A 27605-nucleotide genomic window follows, 5' to 3' on the forward strand; every position below is an offset into this window, starting at 1 on the left:
GTTTTATTACCCCTCCTGTAGATTCACCCTACCTGTTCCTAACCTACATTTTGATGATTACACCAGAGATACTAATTGATTTTTAATTTACTGCATAGTCTTAGCTCCACTCTTGTATAATAGAATTATCCTGCTCTCCTTCCAAGTTTTAATTGGCTCTTGTGACATAGTAAAAGATTATTAGAAACACATAGGCACAAGAATTAATAATTTATTAATGCCGATATTTCAGCTTGAATCTAGCAGTCCATCAGTGCACAAGCAGATTCACAAGGTGGAACACAAACAGTGGATTGTTATTTCCTTTCACAGATATGAATCCCTTTTACAGTTAAAGGCTCATATCCGTGAAAGTGAATAACAATCTGTTCACATAGTACTTCACCATGTGAATCTGCTTGTGCACTGATGATGGTCTGTTAGATTCGAGCCAAAATATCTCCATTAATAAATTAATACTATTAATTCTTGTGCCTGTATTTCTAATAATCTTGCCCTCCTTCTACTCATTAGGAATCTTGCATGTGCAAGTTGAACAACCAGGCCAGGAACATTGCTAGCAGCTTTGCACGTTCCTTCAGCAACTGTGCTGATATCCCATTCAGTCCAACTGCTTTATTTACATCAAGTTCTTGTAACAGCTTTAATACTTCTAATTTGTCTTCCATTTGTCCAATTTTTACAGTTCAGTATTGGGCTTCAGATAGCTAATGGATCTGTTTGGAATTTTATACTTTACTAAAGTGATTGTTTAATAGTCCATAGTTATTTCTTATTAATGTGATCATTTAACAGCTCAGCTATTCTTGGATATGTGATCCTTTTCTAGCATCTGCATTCACCATTGATATCTTCCTTTTATTTGCCACATAGCAATAATAATTCTTTTGGATTTCCTTTAGCTTTTCAGATAACTTCTTTTTATAATCTGATTTTTCCTTCTCCATCATGGCCATGAATCTTCTAGCTTGCTCTTTACCCTCTATCTCATCATCACTCTTCTCACAGTATCATATCCACAGTATCCTTTTTTTTTTCTTGCTTGAAAGTGTTATTCATTCATTTAACTCTCATATGATTAATTCTCCCTACTCTAGGGATAGGGATGTAGCCATGTATAGAATCCTTTTGGTGCCATTTCACTAATTCCCATGCACTGTTGATTACTCTGTCATGCAGTTTCTCATGTTAAGGCACTGCCTCCATCTGTCTTCTCAGTTTATTATAATAACCTACCATACAGCTTCAAGTATATCCCTTTTTAGTCATAGTCCTTATAATGTCTCCTCTCAAGTCAAAACAGTATGAATATTCTGACCAGTTGGAGACATTTATAGATAGATTCTCAGACATTATTACTAGATCCAATATTCTTGTATTCAAGTTCTTTCTATCAGTATGCTATTATTATTATTATTATTAACATCTGACCTCTAAAGCGAATAAAAGTCGAGCAGCTCTCAGATGTGAACTGTAGACTAAAATACACAAAGATTATTGAAGAAAAAATGAAAGAGTTTGAGACAGGAACCAAACATTGCAGATTCAGTGGCAAGCCTTGAAGAAAACCCTGATTGATTCAGCCAGAGAGGCATATGGTAAGGTTGTCTGCAAGGATAGAAAAATCAGAACTCCATGGTGGACACAAGAAGTTAAAGAGGCAGTGAGGGAAAAGAAGAAAGCATATAAAAAGTTCCTGGCAAATAAGTCAGCTTGTGCTCTTAGAGAATACAGAGACAAATATAAGAAAGCTAAACAGTGTAAAACTAGCTAAACAAAAGTCATGGGAGGACTTTGGCAAGAACATAGAAAATAAATATCAAGAAGGTGGCAAAATATTCTGGAGGTTGTTGAAGAAGCTTAGGAATGGAGGATAGAGTGCTGTAAAAGGAGTTAGAGATGATAAAAGTGAATTGAAAATGGGAAAAAAGATATCCTTGAAGTATGGAATAATTACTTCGAAAAATTGCTAAATGAAACAAGCAGTGATAGCACAGTGGTAAAAACACTCAACAGGCATACAGTCAGGAATACATATCCATACTTCAAGTAGAAAAAGCCATCAAAGGGTTGAAATGTGGAAAGGCAGCAGGAGTAGATGATATTTGACCAGAAATGCTGAAGTGTGGTGGTATAAAAGTCTTGCAGTGGCTGCACTGCATAGTTCAGAAAGCCTGGACAGAGGGACGAATTTCTGATGATTGGAGTAGAGCTCTAATAGTACCCATATATAAAAAGGGAAATAAAACTGAATGTGAGAATTACAGAGGTATGTCCCTACTGAGTGTTCCTGGCAAGATCTATGCAAGCATACTTGAGAAACGGTTGAGAAGAATTGTGGAAGAAAAGCTTGGTGAAGAACAAGCTGGATTCAGGCCAAATAGAGGCTGTCAGGATCAGATCTTCACTTTATGACAAATAGTTGAGAAAGCATGGGAATATAACAAAGATCTGTATTTAAGTTTTGTTGATCAGGAAAAGGCATATGACAAGGTGCCAAGAGAGAAGCTATACAATACGCTACAGTTATATGGCGTCAATGGGGCATTATATCAAGCGATACTTAATCTGTATTTGAGTTGTAAGTCGGCAGTTAGAATTGAAGGAAGTACAGGAAGATGGTTTAATGTTAAATCTGGTGTGAGACAAGTATGTACATTATCCCCTCTGTTATTCTTTATCTATATGGATCACATTATGAAGGAAAGTGGTATTAAACATGATATCAGAATTGGAGATGTTAATGTCAGCTCTTTGCTTTATGTGGACGATGTTATACTTTTAAATAAATCTGCTACAAGTTTGCAAGATTTCCTGACTAAATTGAATAACTGTTGTAATAGATATGGTATGAAGGTCAGCAATAAAAAGACAAAGACAATGAAAATAGGTAGAATTGTTGAAAATGTCAATTGTGTTGTGAACGGGGAACCTGTGGAACAAGTAAAACATTTCAGCTACTTAGTTAATTAAATATGGAAATAGACAACAGAATCAACAAAGCTGGTATGATAAGAAGTCAATTGAATAACATATGGAATAAGAGAGAAATTAGTCAGAACACTAAATTAACTGTATACAAGACAGTGTTCAAACCAGTTTTAACTTATGGATCTGAGAGCTGGGTCAGAAGTAAAATACTTGACCAAAGACTAGAGACCGCAGATATGAGAGTCCTGAGAAAGATTAGAGGCATGAAAAGATGGCATCAATGGCAATATCATATTAAAAACGAAGATATTAGGAAAGAACTTGACATTTTCGGCATCCAGGAATGCATTAGCAGAGCTAATCTCAGGTGGTATGGTCACTTAAATAGAATGGGCGAGGAAAGATTAGCAAAACAAGTATTCTCTGCCAGATTGGCAGGAAAATGACCCAGAGGAAGATCAAGATATAGGTGGATTGATAACCTACAATGTGCCTTAGACGATAGAAATATAAGATCTGATAATGATAATATTGGTGTCTTGACAAGTAATAGACTGATTTGGCAGAAAATTGCAGGTAGGAAGTTAGTAATGATGTAAATTTTTCGTGTAGTACTATCATATCCTGTACATCCCTTGAGGGTACATGTCAGGAATTTGATGATGACATCTGACCTCCATGGATTCAGAGACTCATCATTGGAAGTACATACTATCACACACAATGCTCATCCAACCATGCTTTAAACTGATTCAATGTGTCTATATTCACAACACAGGCGATGCATTGCCCCTCATCAACCACTCCGTGTGAAGAATGTTTCCCTCACTCCTTTGCTCACACCCTCCTTATATAGTTTCCAGCAGTGGCCTCCTGTTCTATCCCCCCCCCTCTCATTTATAAAAAATCTCTTCCATGTCAACCTAATAACAATCCCTGACTAGATTATATGTCTCAATACCCCTCCCCCCCAACCTCCTATTCATGAGGCTTTGCAGTTTACATTCTCTCAATCTATCCTTGTACTCCACATTCTGAAGACCACTGATCACCTTTGGGAATCTTCTGTGGACCCTTTCTAATATATCCTCATCACCATGAAAACCCAGTAACCAAATCTGTGCACAATTATCCATTTGAGGCCTTATACAATGGCATCATAACCTCTTTATTTCTGCATGTCAGGGTTCTCCACATCATTGCCATTATCCAATGTGACGTCTTCACAACTTGTGCAATGTGGCCCCTGAATTTCAGGTCCTTGTCCATCACCACTACCAGATCTCTCATCTCCTCTACCTCCTTTAAAGTTCCCTGCCAAGTGTATAATCGTTGCTTACCAAATTTCAAATCCCTACACTTTGCAACATTGAACTGACAGTCCTCTTACCTGCCCATTCATGTGATCTGTTCAAGTCCTCCTGTAAGGCCATAACATCTGCTTGATTGTGCATTGCTCTCTCCAATTTTACATCATCTGTAAACAGCTGCATATCACTAGTTAAGCTCATCCCAATATCATTAATATACAAAATGAACAACAGTAGTCCCAAAACTGACTCCTGTGGTACATGCCACTAGTGACATTCCTCTTTTGGTATACTGCACCCCCATATACAACTTTCTGGTTATCCCTGAGTAATTCTATAACTTTATTTTCCCTAGTTTTACATGCTTTTTCTGCCCAATCTGTATACTCATAGTTGAAATCACCCATAATGATATTCCTCCTTGATTTCATAAGATTTAGCTGTCTGTGCTGTTCACAACTCTCTTTAATTATCTTGGTGATCCTAATGTGTAGCAGCACCTAATTGTATATTTTGTCCTGTTAATTAATTATCCCATGATTTCACACCCAACAGCCTAAAACTCATATCCTATGTTATTTATATGATCACTTTCACCACCACCACCATTGGATTTCTATTCTGGTTGAATTTAATTCATTTGAAATCATTGGTGAACTCCACTCATCATATTTTGTCTGGCTTCCCTGAATAAACAACCTATCCCATTCTGTTCCTCTAACAATATCCTTCTCTGTTAGCTAGTTCTAACTAATGCCTATAGTTTTTAGTGTCACTACATCTGCTACTGCTAAGAGCACTTCACCTTTATTCCTGATACCCGTAGCATTACATATACACAGTGGTGAGCTATAAGGAGCTCGTGGGGGCTCGCCTGAGCCCTCTGTTAAATTTTTCTCAAATTTGTGAGCCTCTTGTTCTTCTTGTTTACTTTTTTATTATTTTAAAAAAAAAAAACCCAAAAAACATAATTTTTTGAAATATATTAAGCGAAAAACTCATACGGTAACCTAACAAAGTGATTTTATTAAATAAAATATTATAGTGACTGTGACTACCATTTTACAAATAAGAATTCACTTTTGGTAATCGATATAAATAAAGAGGACTATAAAATAATGCCCCTTGATTGGTACCATTGATTATCACTTGAAATATAAAAACAAAAGAGAAATATAACGTACTTCAATATTATTGTGTTTAGATAATATTTATTTATTATTTATAGATTGTTTGTCATAAAAACTTCTATTGCAAACAAACGAAACTTATTTTGTTTATAAAAAATGCAGACTATTTCATATATGCGATTATAAAAGATTTATTCTTATTATATTTTGATAGTTAAAAAACGTTTTTCTTATTTAAGATAAATTAACACAGATGATTGTGTGCAAATGTTTCATGTTTAGATCAAGAAATATTTGTTTAAAAATGATAGCCTTTACATGTTGATTGTCCCCTCATACTTTTTGATTGGCATTTGTACACAAGCTGTATTAATAAACGTTTTTGTGTGAAATACAGCTTTTTTTTGCTCAACGATGCGAGCCCTTTGTTAAAATTTCCATAGCTCACCACTGAGTATACATGTGACAACTGATGACTGGCCTGATTTGAATCTTGAACCCCCCCCCCCCCACAATTTCCATAGTTAACACTTTTCTTGATTCATTCCTAACAAACTACCATTCTCTCTCTATCTCTCTCACTCTTAATTTAATGCACACATTTTCACTTTTATGCAACCACTAAGACTTGTATAGTTTTTCTTGACAGTTCACATTCATTCTTTCATAAAACAACAGTTTCTCCAATTACCTGATACCAAAGCCATTCAGATACAATCCTCTTGTATGTGCAAATCCTTTTGACCATCAAATTCACTCAATTCATCTACATGCACATAATTTCTCCTACACAATCTATTTACTGAGTCATTTGTAATTGCAGTCATCTTCCTCAGCTCACTCTATCATACCATACTAGCAGACTCACAATCTTTACTCTTTGCTCTTCTTTTTCACCTCAGAAACTGTTTTATATCCTCTTTCATACCATACTTGTGTTCTTTCAAATCATTCATTCCAACCAGCACAATCACATTATCCATCCATTTTTTCACTTGCCTAAGCATTGCTTCATTCATGCCACAAATCTACACTCAGAAAATAAACTTGAATTGCAAACTCTTCCAGTTTACCTCTGATGGAATTGCAATAAATCGATTTATGTGTTCATGACGTTTCCTTTACTCTGTGTGTTTCATCTCCTTTCCTGCTATGTACCAAGCACTTTTCTAGTCTATTCAACTCTGATATATATATAGTGTGTAGTATGTCAAAATTTTCAACAATGTGCTAAACTCTTCTCTTTTTTCTGTATTTCTTTCATGTATTCTTAATCATGCTTTTACACCTCTTTTATGCCACTACTATTCTTCTCATTCTTCTGACATTCTACTTGACATGCAGTGCTATCTACCACATCACTTCCTTTGCCCCTTTGTTTGAATTTCTACTTGCATTCAACATTTCATGCACCTCAGTCTGCCTGATTGTCACACATTTCTGGCAAATTCTAGCACAGTTGTCTCCTATTCACTAATGCATATTCGCTACCTACACTACATTGAATGAATCTCGTATTGATTAGTAATTAATGAAACACTGTTTACATTGGTTAAAACAAAAGAAAAAACCCCCTTCAGAGTTGCAAAAACTACCATAATTTTTTAAATGGTGCCTACCATAGCCTATTGTGTTATACCTTCTTCTAAATCTAAACTACACTGTTTTCCATAAATTAAGGAACAAAGAGAAAAATCACGATAACTCAGAGTGGGGGTGGGGGGGAGAAAGTCAGGTATATTATGTAAACAGTGATACTGAGTCTGGTTATCATATACAAATGAGTGGTGCTGTCAGCAGTATTATTGCAAATGAGCCAGAGCATAAAGGCAGTCATTTTTTGAATGGTTTTCCATTTCATCTCTGGAGTGATAACGAGACATTTTGTGATAGTACAATTCTTGGATGTGGCTGCAAGACATCATTTAACTGACAAATTCAGGTGGTAAGCCATTGTAAGACTAGAGGCCATCCAGAGTCAGGAAGAAGTAGCCAGATGTTGGAAGTATTTTGCACTTGGTTAGACTATAATAAATTTAGTTTAATCCTTTATCCAAGTGTGAGCAAACAAAGTTTGTGCCTGAAAATATCTTCAGGACCGAGGCAAGGTGGTGCATCTGTTGGCAACTCGTAGCAAAGGTGGACCAAGGTCTCATCACTCCTTGTCTCAGTATCTCCCACAATGCAAATTACATCGCAAATGAGTTGTTCCATGATTCAGAGACTGCAGAAACAATTCCATCAGTCACATACAGCATCCTGGAAATATAGTAAAGGAAGGCCACAGGCTACAACCACAGTGGGCAATCAATATTTCCAATTATCTACTTGCCAAAACAGGAGTGATAACCTGAATAAGCTATGATCTGACCTCATGTCAGTTACAGGAACGTTGATATCTGCCTCCAAGGATTCAGAAGGGTGGCCTGTATACTATGAGACTGCTAGTCTGCATTCCCCTTATCCCTACACCACAGGTGAGAATGTTTGAAATGAACCAGGCTCCACTTCAACTGGCTTCAAGACCAATGGGGGTCAGTATTGTTTACAGACAAGTCCCTATTTGCTCTACAAAGTAATTATCAGACATGCTCTGATCCAAAAAGAACCAGGAATCACACTACCTCCACGTTATGGTGGAGGTAGTGTGATTGTTTAGGGGAGACATCTCATTGAGTTGATGTGCCGACTTGTATGTTCTTTCTAATGGAACCACGAATGCTGCAATTTATAAAGGTCCCCTATATGTTCCCCTGAACCCCTATATTCATGTGTATGTGTGTGCGATAGGGGAGACATTTATCCTACAAGAGGATAATGCTCATCCTCACTGAGTGAAGCTCGTGGGCTTCAAGAAAAGACTATTTTCAAGAAAAGATTATCATATGTATGGACTGGCCAGCCAGGTACCTTAATGGAGGTGGCAAGGTTTTCCCTCCAGAAATTCAGGTTTTTCATACCGCAAAGCAGGCAAACAGGCCATTAGAACACATTCATTTAACATACATAATACACTGGTCTCAGAGGCTGAGTTTCTTCAGCGGTAATAAACCAAACCTGACCTTAATCATACTGAGCATGTCTGGGATGCTCTAAGTAGATTTGCCTGTTCTTAATCCCCCATCCCTTACCCAAAACTTTAATGGGCTTAGGAAAATTTTGCAGGAGCAATGGTTGTTATTACCAGCTGAACTCCTGACACCATTATAAACATTATGAAACATTGGGATCACTGTATTGACGAGAGGGATGACCATATTCCTTATTGAGGCACTTTGAGACAATCACATTTTAACCGTTGTCTTCATGCACCCATTTGTTACTGAATTAAACTATTTATTTACAATATATATATATATATATTTTTTTTTTTTTTGTGTTTCTTTCACATCTCATATCATACTGCTTTTCACTAAATTGCATAAAATTTCATCATATAGTTTTTGAGTTATCACAGTTTTTCTCTTTATTCCTTAATTTATGGAAATTAGTGCAGATCTAACTAAATCTGAGGCAAACTGGATATATTCTAAATTTAAGGTAAACTAAATCTTAACTAAACCAAATACATTTTATAAACCACTATCACTCTTTCATTTTTTAAAACAAAAACAACTTTATCTTTTTGGAGCACTCTTAACAATGATCTCCTTTAATATGCCACTCAGTAGAAGTCTAATAATCTAGTTTAATAAATGTGTGTTGCTGACATTGAAATATATATTTGTAAGTAATTTTAGCCTGGGAGGATGATGATTATTATTATTATTGTACGGGCACCTCTATGGAGTACAAAGAAAATTGCCGGAGACCCAAACTATCTACATGATCTATCTTACTCTCCTTGAATCCATTAACAGACAAAGCACTCACAACTGACTCTGGCTTCACAACTCTCCAGACAAAAAATCTAGCCCTTGCATCCCCCTACTAACCATTCATTTATTCAACTTCCAGGGATAACCTTTTGCTCTGGCCTCTCTAGCCAAGTGCTGAAACATTTCTCCTGCATCAATCCTATAAAACCCTTTAAGTAACTTAAATGTTTCTATCATATCCCCTCTTTTTCTCTTATCAACCAACTTCTGCAATCCACACACCCTCAATCTATCCTCATAGGGAACAGACCACTTACCATCTTGGTTGCTTGCCTCTGAATCTTCTCTACTGCTTCCTCATCCCCTGGAGATCAGACCTGTGCACAGTAATCCACATGTGGACATATCAAAGCCTTATAAAGAGGAATAACAACTTTCTTATCTCTACTTGTTAGTGTGTCCCTCAACAGCCAAGTAATCTTATGAGCTATCTTAGCATAATAAAAAGTCATTCATCCTCTTTGCATTCTTCAAGTTCTCAGAAATTCAAGTTCTTCACTTCTGCAAAACAAAGCCTGCCAGTGAGCATTTGTGACAGGTCTAACACATTCATTTCCTTGATCTTTGCTACTCATTGTTGATTCTACATAGTTCATCCTAACACATTTATTATTCTGCAACATTTTTACTTGTTAGTACAAAATGGAAGCAAAAGAAATGACAGTCATCCTTTATGTTGAAACATGATATTTGAATATTACTATTATGCTGAAATACATATGGCATTGTATATTTTCATGTATTTAAATGGTAGGCTAAAGAAATATGTCATATATGGGAACTGGGTGGAGGAACTCTATTTATGCAGTTGTTGGAGGTACCCATTACAGAAGAAAATGTGATGTAAGTAAATTCCTACAGATATATTTGAATATTTTGTTAATTTAGTGATTATTATGCTATGAATAAGTATTACTATTTGTTTGTAATTCAAATTTGAAAGGAAAAAAAAAAAATCGAATGCGTTGATAGGTAGTTGTGAGTGCTTTGTCAGTGAATGATATTTAAGATGTATAATAGGTAATGTGTGAATAACGGTTATTCTGGCCATCCTGGCTATGAGTCTTAAAACTTCACAGAGATGCTCTCTTAATAATAATCATAATATACCAATACACATAGAAAGAATATGAAACTTATTCACTTGAATGATTACTATACTTTCACAATACTTGTTATTAATTCAAAAGTTCAGTAAATCATCATTCGAGGTCAGAGGAACTGAAGAAATTTCATTGGCTTTGGTTAATCCAGGGTATGAAAAATGTTTGAAGCATGAAAAAATTTAAATGTCATTCTTAAGATATTTAAATCTATAAAAAAGTTTAAATTATTTCCGTTTGGTTTAAAATTGATTTAATATTTATTAAAAATTAATTTAATTCTTAAATAGCCAATATTTTTTTCAGGTGTTTAGTAGTCTTGACTTGTTTTGGTGGTTTTCCTTCTATAATATGACAGTAATATAATTTGGAATAATAACTGATATTCAGTTCAAATTATTTATGTTGTTTTTTAATATTATTATTGTTTTAAATTAAAGATGCCAAGAAATTATATTCTTGGTTTAATCCTTTATCCAAGCATAAACGAACAAAGTTTGCTCCTGAAGTATCTTCAGGACTGGGGCAATTCGTAGCAAAGATGGACAAAGTTTCACATCACTAGGCTTAGTATCCCATAATGCAAAGCACTTATCCTTACAGCTATGTATAATGTTATGCATTATGGGAAGGGTCACTACCCAGACCAGTTTCGACCTTTATTGAGTTCTCTTCAGTTGGAGCCAGACCCAGAGGTGATAATTTCCAGAGGAAATTATGAATAATTAATCATGTACAGCCAACATATAAGCCTTTCTACAAGAAATTATGAATAGTATCTGATTATCACTCTCTGTAATACTGAAGGCCTTGAAAGAGTTCCATATTTGGTCATAAAGCAGGATTTCTGAATTAGCTAATTCTTAGCCTGTTCACAAAAAAAAAAAAAAAAAAAAAAAACTAATTTTTCTAATTAAAACAATATTATATCAAATAAATATTAAAACAATAAAATAAACATCCTATTATTTATAATTTGGGAATTATTAATAATAAAACATTTTTCATTTTAATATTATGTTATTTGATAGATATTTTTTTAATTTTTTTTTATATGTGAATGGGCTAAGAAGAAATGGGCTCTAGAGAAGGTACTTCTCTAGAACCCATGTTTTCCTGGCACTTTAAGGCCTTCTTCAGTAAGCAGGGTGGCATTCTTACCAGGCAATGAAAATCACAAGCTACCTAAAGACTTTCAAACATTCTTGTGACAGTGGTATTTGAACATGCAGCCTGTTTGGTTGGAGAGAAAAGATAGTATCCACTTATCCAACTGGCCAACAATTTCTTCAAACTTAAGATATTTTATTAGTAGTTTAAGTAAATGCAATAAATAATATCAATAAATGCAAGTTTTCAATCCTCTGATTTGAAACATTTTCCTTGGCTGAGTTGTTCATTTCCTTCCTCCATACATATTCTTTCTTAGATCTCTAATTCTCACTCATTCTACCTCTGCAATATATGGTGTGATCTATATTCAACCAAATTCATGATATCACAATCAGAGTATCATAGTATTGCTTTAAGTTCTATTTGTGCTTATATCTTCTTGTATATTGCTTTAATAATCAAATACAGCAGTGCTTATAGGATTAAGAACTTATCAGCCCATGGTAACATATGTTTTGTCTCTGCAGGGATTTTTTTTTACCAAGGAATGATAAAGAAGATGAAGAATAAAATTTAGTGGAAATGCAAAAATAATTTATATTTTTAAGGACTTATATTTTTAAGTTGGCAATTATTGGAAGTGTCATTATAAAGTGGAGTTCTGTATAACTCATAAATTCATCTAGCTGTTTAATCTTATCACATTTGTCTATAAGAGCTCACTAAAAATATTTGAACAGTTCAGTTTCACACTCTTAGTACAGAAAAGAGCATTTAAATTGATTAATAAATAATTTTTCGACTATTCGGTGTACTCTCTTTTACAAAAACATTTAGTTTTCTACTGCTTACATTTTCTGCAGAAATTTGAGTAGTCACTATATATTAGAATCACTGATTCTAATTCTAATAAATTTTTGGTCAGAGAATGCTTCACAGCCATTGCTGACTCTTAGAATAGTCTCTTTGACCTGTAATGACTTATGATTAGCACCTAGGTTTTCTTTCATCTGATCCTGTGTGAAGGAGTGTCTAAAGCATAGTCTGCCAGTCCTCAAGTGCAATAATGGTTATAATGAATTTATTTCTTGTGTTATCTGAGGCAGATACTAACAGATCTTCCTGTCTTTCTGTAGTAGACCAAGTTTCAATTATAGGACATTTCATATGCTTCAGGGTGTGCTAAATGATGGAGTTTGCTTTTAAGAGAGTATATCAGAGTTATTAATTTGACATGTGGTTTGCATATGGTATGAAGGTTATATTTCAATAGTACTTTGGTTATCTTTTCAAATGCATCTCAGATATATGGAATAACGGTGCTTTGCTCTTGTGTTTTTGGAGAGGGAGAAGTTGAGTGGCATGTAATATTTTTTCTATTTTTCTATTTTGTTGAAAAATTAGGGTTCGATTTATATTGAACCCTGTCATTAAGAGAGCAGTCATGAGACTGCTGTTTTAATGACAGCATCCCAGGAACTACTTAAGTCATAAAAGTGCAACCCAGCTGTACTAATGTACTTATGGGTTGGAAAAAAATAAATAAAAATTAAATGCCTACTCTCTTTTTTTTTTTATTTTAATTTGATAACATGGTGCAGCGTTACCTTGCAACACATGGTTTTCCAATTCACCAAACTGTATCCGTGTGTGACATTGACATTTCAGAATGTCATTGTAGACATTTGTTTGTGTTTCTGACAGAAAATGACCTTAACTTGAAATGTAATCCCAGCACATCTGGAAAGCAAGAAAATTAACTCTAAAGCTTTATTCTGCATCAGATGCAGTAAATTCTATCTCATCTAAGTCATGCAGGCTGAACTTCTACTCATCAGGGAGGGGAAAAAAAAAAAGAGAACTATGGATTGAAATTCTGGCTAACATGTTCCGTGGTCCATTATAAACATATATCACATGTTTTAGGCAAACCCTTCCTCCCTTGTGATGCTAAGGTTCTGAGATGTTGTCCATTAACTGAAATTTAACAGCAGTTCAACACATTCACGTTTCAGTCCTTTGATGAAGTAAAACATCAGAAAAAATTTCAAGTACCTTCTGATTGAAAAAGTGATCCACAACTTGTCAGATTTCATACAATGAAACCAAAATTTAGTAAAGTCTTCAATTTTGCAATTGCCCTGGGAAAAAAAAAAAAAAAATCCCATATGCTCATATCATGGCAAACATAAAATTTGCCATCAAAGACCACTACAAGATGAAGCAAACATCATTAGGCTAGGCTTCATTTTAAAATTCATTCCCCTTCAAGAAGCAATATTTATAAACAATACAAAGAGCCTTGAAAAATATAAAATTAAACTAAAGCATAGTTATATTGAAGGCAGTCAAATGAAATGCTACATTGATCCTAAACATAGATAATTATAATAATAAATTAAGAATTATCATTTGATATATCATCGTATATGCCAATATCAAACATGTAGCACATGCTCGCTATTATATCAATAAAAAAATAAAACCTGATCTGTTAAATAATATTACAGATTGGCCATTTTGAACTATATCCAAATTAAAGATTTTTTTTATTATTATTATTAGTGCACACTAAGGCACAAATCTAGAGCATTATTGCATTCCACTGTGGATGCCATAATTGTTCCACCTATAATATAATTCAACAAGCATATCAGCAAGACATTGCCTTACATAAAAAAACTCCCCTCACGCATGCACGCACACACACACACACACACACGCTAAAAGCAGTATATAGAGCATTTTGAAAAACATGCTCTTAATACTACCTTTCTCAAACCTTTTATCTGGTTAAGATATAATGATGTGTTCTCTATTTGGCTGCATGGCTCAGATACATTAGACTCTTTTCACCTCCAGCTCTCATTCAATAGCCAACACTCCAGAATTCAGTTCACTATAAAACTAAAAAAGAAAAAGAAAGAAAATAACATTAGCCTGTCCTTTCCAGACATGCTAATTTCATGTCTTCCTAATAGTACCATTTCTGTCTTAGTATAGACTGCCTTAGAAAACTCACCCACACAGGTAGATACATACAAACTTTCCCATTGTTCTTCCCACCACTCAACATTATGGTGTTATTAAAACCCTTGTCAGTAAAGCTTACAACCTCTGTTCCAACCAAGCTTCTCTCACAGCTGAACTCTCCTTTATTTATCAGACCTTCCTGGTCTAATGGTTACAATGCCAAAAAGATTAAAAAAGTATGTGTTCCTTCCATTTATTCCCATTCCCTTCAATATATAGATTATAATAATGCTATTACTATTCCCTTAGTCTGAGGCATGACAGAAAGAATAGCTAGAACACTATAGAAATATAATTTTTGCACTGCTTTCAAAACTCATTTGTAGCTGACCGCCCTCATCCACTCTCCTAAGGATCTGTTTCCTTTTCTGTCTGTTCCAGGTGTTTATAAGGTTCTGTGTTCATGCAACTTACCATATTGTTTGACTTGGAGATCTGCCTTGATGAACATAAGAAATACATTTGCTGCCATGACTCTAGCCAGGCAGGCCTTGTTGCCCATGTTTTGGACACCTTACACCGAATCAGTTGGAAAAAAACAATTGGGCCTCACTGCAGCAAATATAAACTTTGAAAGACTTTTAGAATCAGTGGCAGATTTAAAATTTCAGTCCAATCTAAATAAATATGGTTGTGTTTAACTTCCCAAGATTTGGGAAATGTTAATTCTTAGGCTTCCCGCCCAACGTCACCTATAGTGTGTCCCTCATAGGTCTTCAGTATTTTAGTCTAACTTCTCCACTTTTTTTTTTATGTGTGTGTTATTACAATTTTAATATTGTATCTCTGATGATGTCTCTGTGACAGAGATGAAATATAAAAACAATTAAACGTGTGTTTAATTATTTTTCTGTGCTGTATTAATTCCATTAAACTTACCTGTGAAAGGAAAAAAGAACAACAACCCTCCCTCTCGCTAATCACATAGCACTAATATGCTAGTTTTTTATTTTTTTCCACTGCTTTTTTAATAATGCTGAGAGACACCCAGAAGTGAAAAAAAAAAAAAAAAACATATTCATTAAAGTATCATATTCATTAAAGTTGATATTCTGAAGAATGAATCAAACTTCAAACTTCATCCAGTTTTATTTTATTTCGAGTACTGTGAGAACTCTGTTCAAATTCGACCTTCTAACCCTGCCATTGTAGAACTTTTATACTTCATATTTGAATCAAATATCATCTACCTCATATTTGAGTCAGATCCTGGCCAGATATCATATACTCTTGCTACCTATTGAATATTATCTACTAGCATTCTGTCGTTTCTCATTTCATTTAACAGTCTTTCAAGTAATTACTCTGGACATCTACAATAGCTTTCTCTTCAGCTTTCATGTGACCATTTTCATTTATAATTCATTTTCCAGTGCTCTTTCTCTCACTGCTGGAAAAAATAGCCTCCAGAATATTTAGAAAGGTCAGCTAGTTGGCACTGAGTTGGGCTAAACAAGTCCAACTCAGTGCCAACATAACTGTAGGTAGCACAGTCATTGTAAAGGGACTCAACAGAAAAGAAATAGAACTGGTTGAAGAAGCATAGAACTACTATGTTGACATAATTATTGTTACTCAGACAAAAAATAACAAAGGTGAAATTTTACTACATAATAAATATAAGATGTCATATTTGGACAATAATGAACAGGAAAAATAAGTAGCTGTAGTATTCAACATTAACACAAAAAAAGGTAAACGGCTTGATTAAATTTTCTGATATGTATGAGGGTCTGTGTGTAGAAAGTTCTGATAAACACCTAGAACAAAATATTACAACAACTGATATAACCACAAGAAAGAACATATCTTAAAACCCTTTAACTCCCATGTTTCATCAAATTGTAATTATTTGTTTTCTTTTAGGATATATAAGAAGACAAAATTAATTAATTTTTGTTCTAAGTGTTTATCAGAACTTTCCAATCCCCCCCCTCCCCTATACCTTCAAGAAATTTATGCAGTACCTTGACAATAATATTATATGATTGTTTCCATTATTACTAATGTCCTATCAACAGATTTCTTCCAAAAGGATCAGAAGGTTAAATAAGATAGGTGTGAAATGGATGAATGAAGAGATTAAGCATGTGATACAGAGAAACAAGGCATTACAGAGGCAGCATAAGAGAAGTCATAATAACCAATTCTTTGAGGATTACAAACACCAGACAAGGAGGGTGACTTGGTTGGTAAGGGCAGCAAAAGTGAAGTATGAACAGCAGGGAGTTCTTTCGATATGTAGCCAGCAAAAAAAAATAATAATGATTATGGAAAGATGACATTGATTGGAGAAAATGATATAAGGATAACTGCTGCGGAAGATATATGGGAGATACTTAATGAGCGGTTCATAAAGGTTTTTCATTCTTGTGAATGTGACATCATGGAGAGATTGAGAGCAGTTGATGATGGGGAGGAGAGACTGACTGTAATTGAGCAAGAGGTGTATGCAGAATTGAGCAAACTTGATGTTAATAAGGCTGTGTGACTTGATAATATATCACCATGTATTCTGAAGGAATATGCCAAGGAGTTGACATCTGCCTTGACATATTTTTTTAATGAGTCTTGCAGTGGTAAAGTGCAAAACGAGTGAAAGGAGGGCAAGATTGTGCTGTTTCATAAGGGAGGTGATAGAATTCAAGCATCAAATTATAGGCCTATCTGTGAGTCAGGTGTTGTGGTTAAGTTGTTGGATATGCTGGTGAGAACTGAGATGCAGAATTGGATTGACAACAGTAACATGAATTTGCTAAAGGGAAGTTATGTTTTAGTAATCTACTTATTACAATAAGGTGATGGCTTCCTTGGACAGAGGAGAGGGAGATACACAGTAGTATACTTAGATTCTGCAAAGACTTTTGATAGATACTGCATGATAAGTTGATTGTCAAACTAGAGTGGATGGGATCAGAGACTGGCTACCTCATAGGTATCAGCAAGTTGTGTATGGGGGAGCAATATCCAGGAATAGAAAAGTCACTAGTGGTATGCCTCAGGAGGTCTGTTTTAGGGCCATTGCTGTTTAACCTGTATGTTAATGATATTGGATGGGAATATTCAGTTGTTTGCAGATGATGCAAAATTGGGACGAAACTAAGAAGAGTAGAGAAGATGTTGTGGCCTTACAAGAAGACTTGAATAAATTGAGTGAATGGCACAGAAATGGGGAAGAAAGTTCAGTGTTGCAAAATGTAAGGTTTTAAAATTTGGGAAACAAAGATGGAATGTAAAATTTATGCTTGGTGGGATATTTTGTTGGAGGTGGAAGAAGTAAGAGATCTTTGGGTGATAGTGGATAAGGATCTGAAATTTAGGGAACACATTGCCAAAATTGTGAGGACAACATAAAGAATTCTGGGAATGATGTGGAGGACACTGACTTGTAGAAGTAAGGAGATTCTTTTTTCATTGTATGAGGCTTTGATTAGGCCACACATGGACTTCTGTGCACAGATTTGATCATCTGGTTTTCAAAAGGACAAAGTGATGTTGGAAAGGGTCCAGAGGTGACTTACTAAGGTAGTTTCTGATCTCTGGAATGTCGAATATGAGAAAAGGTTGAAAAGATGCAATTTACAGAGTCTAGTAGATAGGAGGAAGAGGAGTGATATGATAGAGACCTACAAGTTAGTAGGGGGCTTATTATAGGATCAATGTTGGAGAGGCTTTACAGCAAATGGTGGGAGATCAGGGGGAGAACCAGATGACATCCCAGGAAGCTGTATAAGGAGGGAGTGAGAAGTAGGTTTTTTGCATGCAGAGTTGTGAATGATTGGAATGCCTTGCCTGAGAGTGGGGTGTCTGCAGAATTTTAGTGTGTTTAAGGTGTTGTATGATGAGCTGTGTTTGACAAAAGGACCTCCTAGATGAGTCTTTGACTTCATGGGGTCTTAGGATAATTATAATAATAATGATAATTATTATTATTTTGTCACTTGTCATCTCTTACAAGATCTTATATTTTCATCTTCTAAGGCACATCTAACTGCCTCAATCTACCTAGATCTCGGTCTTCACTTGGGTCTTTTTCCTACTGTCTTGGCATCAGACAACTTTTCTATGGAAGTGACCACAACACCTTAGCTTAGATCTGCTTCTACATTCCCAAATGCTAATGCCATCAAGTTCACTTCAATATCTTCATTTTTGATATGATCCTTCCATTAATGTCATCTGTTCATTCTCTCAATTTTTCTCAGAACTCTTATATCTATGGTCTGTAGTCTTTAACTGCTTTATTTATGACCCAACTCTGAGATCCATATATTAAAATTAGTTTGAACACTGTCTTGTATTTAGAGTAGACGATATTTGATTCAGAAATTCTCAAATGTGAAGATATAATATGTTTGTTGCACTACATAATTCAGAAGGTATGGTCAAAAGATCAAATAATGGATTAGTGGACTAGATTAATGGACTAATTGGGCTCTCATATTACCCATATATATATATATATATATAAAAAGGGAGAAATAAAACTGGTGAGAATTACGGGAGAATGTTTGAGTGTTCCAGGCAAGATTTACACAATCATATATAAAAATATGCTAAGGAACATTATAGAAGGAAAAACTTGATGAAAAACATGCTAATGCTAAAAAAGAGGTTTTGGGGTTTTATTTTCCCTTTATGTTAGTGTTCAGAAATCATGAGAATATAACAAGGATCTGTATTTAAATTTTGTAGATCTGAAAAAGGCACATAAGGTGTGAAGAGAAAAAAATTCTTCCAAATTTACAGTTATATGGGATGGCATAGAATGTTATAAAGAACAATATTTAGTTTGTATTTAAGTTATAAATTAGCATTTAGAATTGAAGGAGGTTCAGGAAGATATTTGATGAAAATCAGGCATAAGTCATGGAGAACAACTCTCTACACTTTCTCATCATTTATACAGATCATATTGTGAAGGAAAGTAGCATTTAACCTATCATCAAAACTATAGATATTAAACTTGGCTCTCTATGCTTTATGCAAATAATTCCGTACTCCTGAATGAATGCAGTTCAAGTCGTCAGGAAAACTGCTATAACAAATATGGTATGAAAATCAGCAGTGAAAAGGCAAAAACTATTAAAATCATAGAAAACATCAGCTGCATCCTCAATGTAGAACCTACAGACCAAATAAAACATTTCAGCTTTGTAGGCATAATATTTTGTGAAGATCACAAATTAAATATGGAAATAGACAACAGAATAAGCAAATCTGGTATGGTGGGCAGCCAGTTGAATAAATTTATATGGAATAAGAAAGAAATTAGCAAAATCACTAAACTAGCAGTATAGAAGACAGTGTTCAAACTAATTTTAGTAAAATTATGGAAGTGAACAACTGGTATTAATGGCAGGATCCTATAAAAAATGAAGATATTAGAAAGGAACTTGACATTGTTATAGTTCTGCTCACACATTTTTGAATATTTTCAAAAATGTGTGAGCAGAACTAATCTAAGGTAGTATGGTCATTTTAACTCAATGGGAGGAAATGTTAAAAGGTATTTGATGTTAATATGGCAAGCAAAAGACTCAGACAAAGATATAGATCTGAGTGGAATGATGCAATTAGAAGTGTGTTAGATGATCAAAATGAGATTTTGGTCTTCCAACACACGTCCCTCCTTTATTTGATTTAACCTCAGTATCTTTATGGGTTACACTGATGACATCTAGTAAATGCCAAAACCAGTCTGGGTTTTGACATTTGAAAATGTCAAAACCCAGACCCCTTCCCATAATCATAGCAATATACACATCCGAATGGAAATACATTTTGCATTACGGGATACTAAGGCAGTTGATGTAAAGTTAACAGCCTCTGTATACAAGCAGCCTTTTTGTTATTATTATTATTATTATTATTGTTGTTGTTATATGGGCACCTATATGTAGTCCAGAAACTCATTGCAAGAGACCCAAACTATATACACAATCTCTATCATAGCTCTCTCTTTGTACCCAGTCTCTGTCATCCAATTTCATTCAATCATAATTCTCCAAGCTAAAAATCTAGTTCTCACACCCCCCTTCTAACCACACTCTTACTCAACTTTCAGGGATGACTTCTTGTTCTGCCCCCTATAGCCAAGTACTGAAATATTTCTATCATACCTTCTCTTTTTCTCTTATCAGCCAACTTCTGCAATCCACACATACCCTCAATCTATTTTCATAGGGAAACAAATCACAAACCACTCATCATCCTGGTCACTCACTTCTGAGTCCTCTCCACCACTTTTTCATCCCCAAGAAATCCAAGAGACCAGACCTAAGCACAGTAATCCAGATGGAGACATATCAAGGCCTTATAAAGAGGACTAACAATGTTCCTCTCTATTTGTTAGTGTGTTCTTCATCAGCCGAATAATCTTATAAGGTACCTTGGCAACCTTAGTGATGTGTCCTCTAAACTTCAACTCTCTGTCTATTATCCCCCCAAATTCCTATCTTCATCTGTTTCCATCAATGTGGTATATAGCTTGTAATTGATTTATCCCAAAATGCATAACTTTACATTTCTCAACATTAAACTGACATCCATTATCTTTTGTCCATACTGACAGCCTATTTAAATTATCCTGTAAGGTCTCCACATTGCCTTGATTACCTATTACTGCACCCATTTTTGCATCATCGGCAAACAACTGAATATTTTCTTTCAAATTATTTCCTATATCATTTATGTACAAATTAAACAGTAGTGGTCCTTGTACAGAACCTTGCAGCACACCACTACTCACCTGCTTTCTCTTTGATTCTATTTCTCCATATACAACTTTTTGGTATTTGTCCATCAGCCAGTTGTCATTAAGATACTTTTTAAGTTTTAAAACTTCAGTATGATATTCTATTTCATTCTAAGGTATCTAAGCCAGACTTTGGATTTTAAAGTAGAGGAATCTAGAGCACATTGCTCAAAAGCTTCCATATAAAAGTTAGCAATTGAGGGTGGGGGGAGATAATGATGATCCCATGGCTCTGCCCTTCTTTTTTGTAGGTAGAAAGTGTTTTTACCCTTCTAATAGCCAGAACGTAATACATGTGCAAAGAGCACTGTGATATTGGGATTGAATTTGTCATGTAAAATAAGAATTGTGTCATTGATTGGGACATTTGTGAAGAGGGCAGAGATGTCAAAACTGACTAATATATCACTTTTTTATCCAGTGTGATGTCTTTGAATTTGTTTACAAAGTGTTGTGTGTTTTTAATGTAGGAGGAGGAAATGACCTACCAACTCCTTGAGTGTTGAAGCTAGTTTCTTGACTAGATGATAATTGAGGCTGTCTATACCTTAAACTATTGGTCAGAGTGGTATGCTCTGTTTGTGAATCTTGGCTAAACCATAAATTCTCGGTGAGCTTTTGTATGGAAGCTTTTGAGCAACTTGTTCTAGATTTTTCTACTTTAAAACCAAAAGTTTGGCTTAGATATGTTGATTATGTTTTCGCTAGTCCTATGGCAGCCAGACATTAGATACCTTCCTCAACCACCTACACAAACACAATTCACAATTAAGATTGAAAGGCAGAACACACTTCTTCTTCTAGATACACTTGTCACACGTCTTCCTTCTGACAGTCTTTCCTTCACTCTTTACTGGAAGCCTACACATACTAGCCAATATACACTAAAGGAAAGGAACCTCTAACACATCTGCGATGGATGTGAACAACTTGGGCATAAATAGTTTTAACATGCAGTCCTGGCACTCTAAAGGAGGATCAAAATGTGATAAAGGAATTAAGTGTAAAACATGCAATAAGTTCATAAAGTAGGGATAAGTCTACAATTGTAAGGTTCACAGAGGCCAAATCAAGCATTAAAATGAAAAAAAAAAAAAAGAAACATAACGGCTGCAGAAGTGGCCCTTCAGCCTGTGATAACAGAAGCTGGAAAAAATTTGGCATCAGACAGTTAAATTGATATGTATTGTCTGTGATTCTGTAGCTTAGTTTGTTTTGATGGATCTCTTTGGTTGGAAAGACCTAGGTTCAGATCCTATCTATGACATGAAAAACCTTTATCAGAAGTTTTCAGTCAAATATAAGTTAGCCATTCCCATATGAAGGTGGAGAGTTTTTTTTTCAGGAAACTTGGGTTTTTCATCTCTCAAAAACAGACCAATCCTGTGAACACCCACATTTACAGACATAAAATGCTTATTAATGGCAAGAAAGTCAACAGGAAATCATCTTATTCTAAAATCACAATTTCTTTGTAAAGTAGCATTGCTATTCCAACCAACCAGTCTTTGGATTGACAGACCCAAAACACAATAAATAAATATTTCTGAAGTAGAATCTCTTAAAAATTAAGTCATGAATGTATTACACATTTATTATTATTATTATTATTGTCATCCCAAGGACCCCCCCCTTGCCTTCATGGAGTCAAAGATTCATTGCAGGAGGTCCCTTTGTTATACACACAGCTCATCATACCATGCCTTAAATAAATTCAAATTCTCCAGATACCACATTGTCATTTCAATCATTCACAACTCTCCATTTAAAAAACCTGCTTCTCACTCCCTTGCTGACATTCTTCTTATACAGATTCCAAGGGTGACATCTTATTCTACCACCCCATCTCCCACTAGTTTATGAAAAACCACATCAACATTCATTCTATAATAACTCCTTATCAATTTGTACATCTCTGTCACATTATCCCTCTTCCTCTTATCCATTAAACTCTGTAAATTGCATCTTTTCAATGTTTTTTCATACTCAACTTTCCAGAGACTAGAAACTACCTTAGTCAATTGCCTCTGGACCATTTCTGATATCTCTTCATCCTTTCAAAATCCAGGTGACCAAATCTGTGCACAGTAGTCCACATATGGCCTAATGAAGTCCTTATACGATTGAAGCAAAATCTCTTTACTTCTACAAGTCATTATTCTCTGTGTCATTTCCAGAATTTGTTGTTCTGCCCTCACAGTTTTGGTAATGTGTGCTTTAAATTTTAGATCTTTATCCATCATCATCCTATGATCTACTATTTCCTCCACCTCTTACAAGAATTATTTTCTAGATGTGGTAGTAATATTCAGCAAACTACTATTTTGAACAAATGCTTGTTAAAGTTAAGGGATATTATATCCCATATTGTTTCTTAGCCAAATAAGAAACTCAAAGAGTTTCATGCCAAATATAGAAACTATATATATAAAGTTCGGCGATTCCAAGCGTAAGCAAATACCTGGATAGTGCAGCAACTGACCCTTGAAGGTAGTGCAAGCTGAGGCAACTCATGTAAAAGGTGGAGCAAGTTCCGATCAATATTCTTGATATTTACCCATAATGTGACCTTAACTCCTAGGAGCTGTATTATTGTTCAACATTATGAGAGAAGGTCACTACCCAGACCGGTTTCGACCTTAAAGGGATGTAAGTTCTGTTCGCTACAAACTTGTTATTAACTTGGTCTACCTACTCATTGATGAGACCTCAAAAAAGGTCAAAACCGGTCTGGGTAGTGACCTTCTCTCATAATGTTGAACAATAATACAGCTCCTAGGAGTTAAGTTCACATTATGGGTAAATATCAAGAATAGTGATTGGAGCTTGCTTCACCTTTTACATGGGTTGCCTCAGCTTGCACTACCTTCAAGGGTCAGTTGCTGCACTATCCAGGTATTTGCTTATGCTTGGAATCGCCAAACTTTATATATATAGTTTCTATATTCGGCTAAGAAACAATATGGGATATAATATCCCTTAACTTAAATAAGTTCATGTCACTGAATTGAAGCCTTTGGCTCTTCATTATAATTAATAAATAAATGCTTGTTATTTTGTTAATGTTATTTAGTAAACTACATGTATGTGTTGATCATTATCAGGAAGACATTTTTTTTATAACTTTATAAAAAAAAAATGTCTTCTTCCTTTCCAGGCTTATAGGCCAAGTGGCCTATTCCGGACTCAATTCCATCTTTTTAAGGGTCTTCCTCTGCATCGAGTACCTTTTGGGTGGTAATTTAGAGTTTGTTTAGGTATTCTGCTTCTATTCATTCTCATTATGTGTTCTTTCCATTTTTCTCTGTAGCAAATAACTGTTTCATTTAGAGAGGTTGTAATTCCAAGTTTTTTTTCTGATTTCACTGCTTTTCATTTTGTCTATTATTGTGACTCCTTCAGTTCTGCGCAGAAATTTCATTTTGGATGATTCAATTCTTCTTTCATCTGCTTTTTTATGTCCATATCTCACTGCCATAAAGTAAGTTAGGTTTAGCTACTGTATTGTAGATTCTTATTCATGTGTTTTTGTACATAATTAGGTTTAAAAATTTTATTTATAATGCCTGTTACTTTTAAAAAGTTTGATATCTTTGGTTCTATATCAGCTTCATTTTCATATGACATTGTGCAACCTAAATATTTGAATGTATTTACTTGCTCTATTATTTTGTTATTTAATACTATTTTTCTTCTTATTGGATTAGCACCTTTGAAGGCCATGACTTGTTTTGTCTGTTGATATTTCCATACTATATGTTTTTATCAGATTATTTAGACTGCATAATGATTTTTGTAGTTCATCTTCATTGTTTCCAAGGATTATTTGGTCATCAGCAAAAAAGAAGAGTAGCTAATCTGTTGTTATAGTTTATCTTGAATAATCCTTCATTAGTTATCTTCCATTCTTTTATGATTTTATCTATGTATATAACCGGTGAGAGAGGGCAACCCTGATGTACTCCTCTATTTATTGGTTTCCAGCTTGATGTTGAATTATTGTACTTCACAGATATTTTATTATCTTGATATATCTACCCTATATATATAAAATGATAGATGGGCAGCCTTCTGAGGGAATGGTGCAGAACATCAGTAGAGTGGAAGTGACGGAGGCCATGAAGAGGATGAGGAATGGAAAATCGGTGGGCCCCGACAGGATTCCAGTGGAGGCATGGAAGGCACTGGGGAAAGAGGGAATTGACCTGCTGTGGGACCTGTTCGTGAAAGTTTGCCAACAGGAAAATATACTCAAGGAATGGAGGGAGAGTACTCTTGTCCCCATCTACAAGGGTAAAGGGGATGCACAAGACTGTAAAAATTACAGAGGAATAAAGTTGATGTCCCACACAATGAAAATCCTAGAAAGGGTTCTTGATGGAAGATTGAGGAAGGAGGTGGAGATTGCAAAGGAACAATTTGGCTTCATGCCTGGTAGATCAACAACAGATGCTATCTTTGTGATACGACAGATGATGGAAGAGTTTCGAGAGAAACAACAGGAGCTACATCTGGCATTTATTGATTTGGAGAAAGCATACGATAGATTGCCAAGGGAAGAAGTCTGGAGGTGTCTGAGGGAGAAGAAGGTTCCGGAGAAATATGTCAGGTTGGTGCGGGAGATATACAGAAATGTGAAGACAAGTGGTCGGACCTGTCTTGGACAGACAGAAAGTTTTCAAGTAACAGTTGGCTTGCATCAAGGGTCAGCATTAAGTCTGTTTCTGTTTAATATTGTGATGGAGGTGGTGACGGAGGAGGTGAGAGAAGATGCACCTTGGACAATGTTGTATGCAGGTAACATCTTGCTGTGTGCAGATTCAAGAGAAGAAGCGGGAACTAAACTGGAAAGATGGAGAAAAGTAATAGAAGAGAGAGGTATGAGACTGAGCAGAAGTAAGATAGAGTATATGTGTTGCACAGTGGGCGGCGGCCAGGAGACAGATCTGGAGCTGGAAGGAAATGTCATCAGGAAGGTGAGGGACTTTAGATACTTAGGTTCAACAGTGGAAGAAAATGGAGGAGCCGAGAAGGAAGTAGGATGCAGGGTACAAGCGGGTTGGAGGAACTGGAGATGGCTGGGGTGTTATGCGATAAGAGGGTGCCGATCAATTTGAAAGGCAAAATCTATGGGACAGTAGTGAGGCCAGCTATGACGTATGCTATAGAAACTGTGGCCCTTAGGAAAAATAACATCAGCAGGATGGAAGTAGCAGAGATGATAATGCTTAGGTGGATGTGCGGTGTGACCAGAAAGGATCGTCTGAGAAATGACTATGTGAGGGGAACAGTGAAAGTTACAAACTTAGGAGCGAAGATACAGGAGGCAAGGTTGAGATGGTTTGGTCATGTGATGAGGAGGGAGGATGAATATGTGGGAAGAAGGGTCATGCAGATGGATGTGCAAGGAAGGCGGAAGCGTGGGTGGCCAAAGAAGAGATGGAGGGAGCTGGTAGAAGAGGACTTGAGGATGAAGAACTTGGATGTGGTGACAGCCCAAGACAGGAGGATGTGGAGGAGACTCATCATCAACAGTGACCCCACTTAAGTGGGAGAAGCTGCAGAAGAAGAAGAAGATATATATAAAATGATAGCCTTTTTATGTCATGTTTTTTGAAACTCAGGGGCAACCCTGAGTGTCGAGTCTTCAAAATTCGATTCATCAGAATTCAAGCAGAACTTGCCTACCAGTCTGGAACTCAGGGGGTTGGGTGGTGTAGGTGGCAGGGTGGGGGACTCCCCTTTCGAGTCTTCAAAATTTGGGTCATCAGAATTCAAGGAGAACCGGCCTACCAGTCCGGAACTCAGGGGGTTGGGCGGCATAGGCGCCAGTGGGTGGAATCCCCCTTTCGAGTCTTCAAAATTCGAGTCATCAGAATTCAAGGAGAACCGGCCTGCCAGACCAGAACATGGGGAGTTGGGCACCATAGGTGCCGGGGGGGGGGGGGGGGGCATTTCCCCCCTAATATTATATAAGGCTCTAAAGAGTTGGTTTAGTATTTCATATTCTTCTAGGATTTCCCATAGTTTTTCTCTGATAATTTTATCAAATGCTTTGGGGTAATCTATAAAAGCTATGTGTGTTTCTATGTTCATTTCTCTGTGTTTTTCAATTAATAATTTTAACGTAAATGCAGAGTCTATACAAGACCTGCCTTTTCTGAATCCATTTTGTTCTTCTATTAATTTTGGGTCTACTATAGGTTTAAGTTTATATGCTAAGATTTTTGCATATTCTTTATAACAGGTACTAAGTAAGCTGATTCCACGATAATTGCTACAATCAGATTTGTGTCCTTTTTTGTAAATGGGGATAACTATTGCTTTGGTCCAATCTTGTGGTCATTTTC

The 27605-nt window shown here is 35.6% G+C and overlaps 1 protein-coding gene across 2 annotated transcripts in view; it reads left to right on the forward strand.

Moving 5' to 3' along the window:
• Positions 1 to 27605, forward strand: part of LOC150102550 (cytoplasmic dynein 2 light intermediate chain 1) — a 372826-nt gene that overhangs the window by 153585 nt on the left and 191636 nt on the right. For both annotated transcript variants that reach the window (XM_090398816.1, XM_090398815.1), the window contains one exon: positions 10004 to 10092. In XM_090398816.1, coding sequence (XP_090254942.1) covers positions 10004 to 10092 — 89 coding nt within the window. The remainder of the gene's footprint in view (positions 1 to 10003; positions 10093 to 27605) is intronic.

Source organism: Typopeltis vanoorti, chromosome 10 (assembly GCF_054136105.1).
Source record: "Typopeltis vanoorti isolate ZY-2024b chromosome 10, IOZ_Tvanoo_1.0, whole genome shotgun sequence".
NCBI lineage: Eukaryota > Metazoa > Arthropoda > Arachnida > Uropygi > Thelyphonidae > Typopeltis > Typopeltis vanoorti.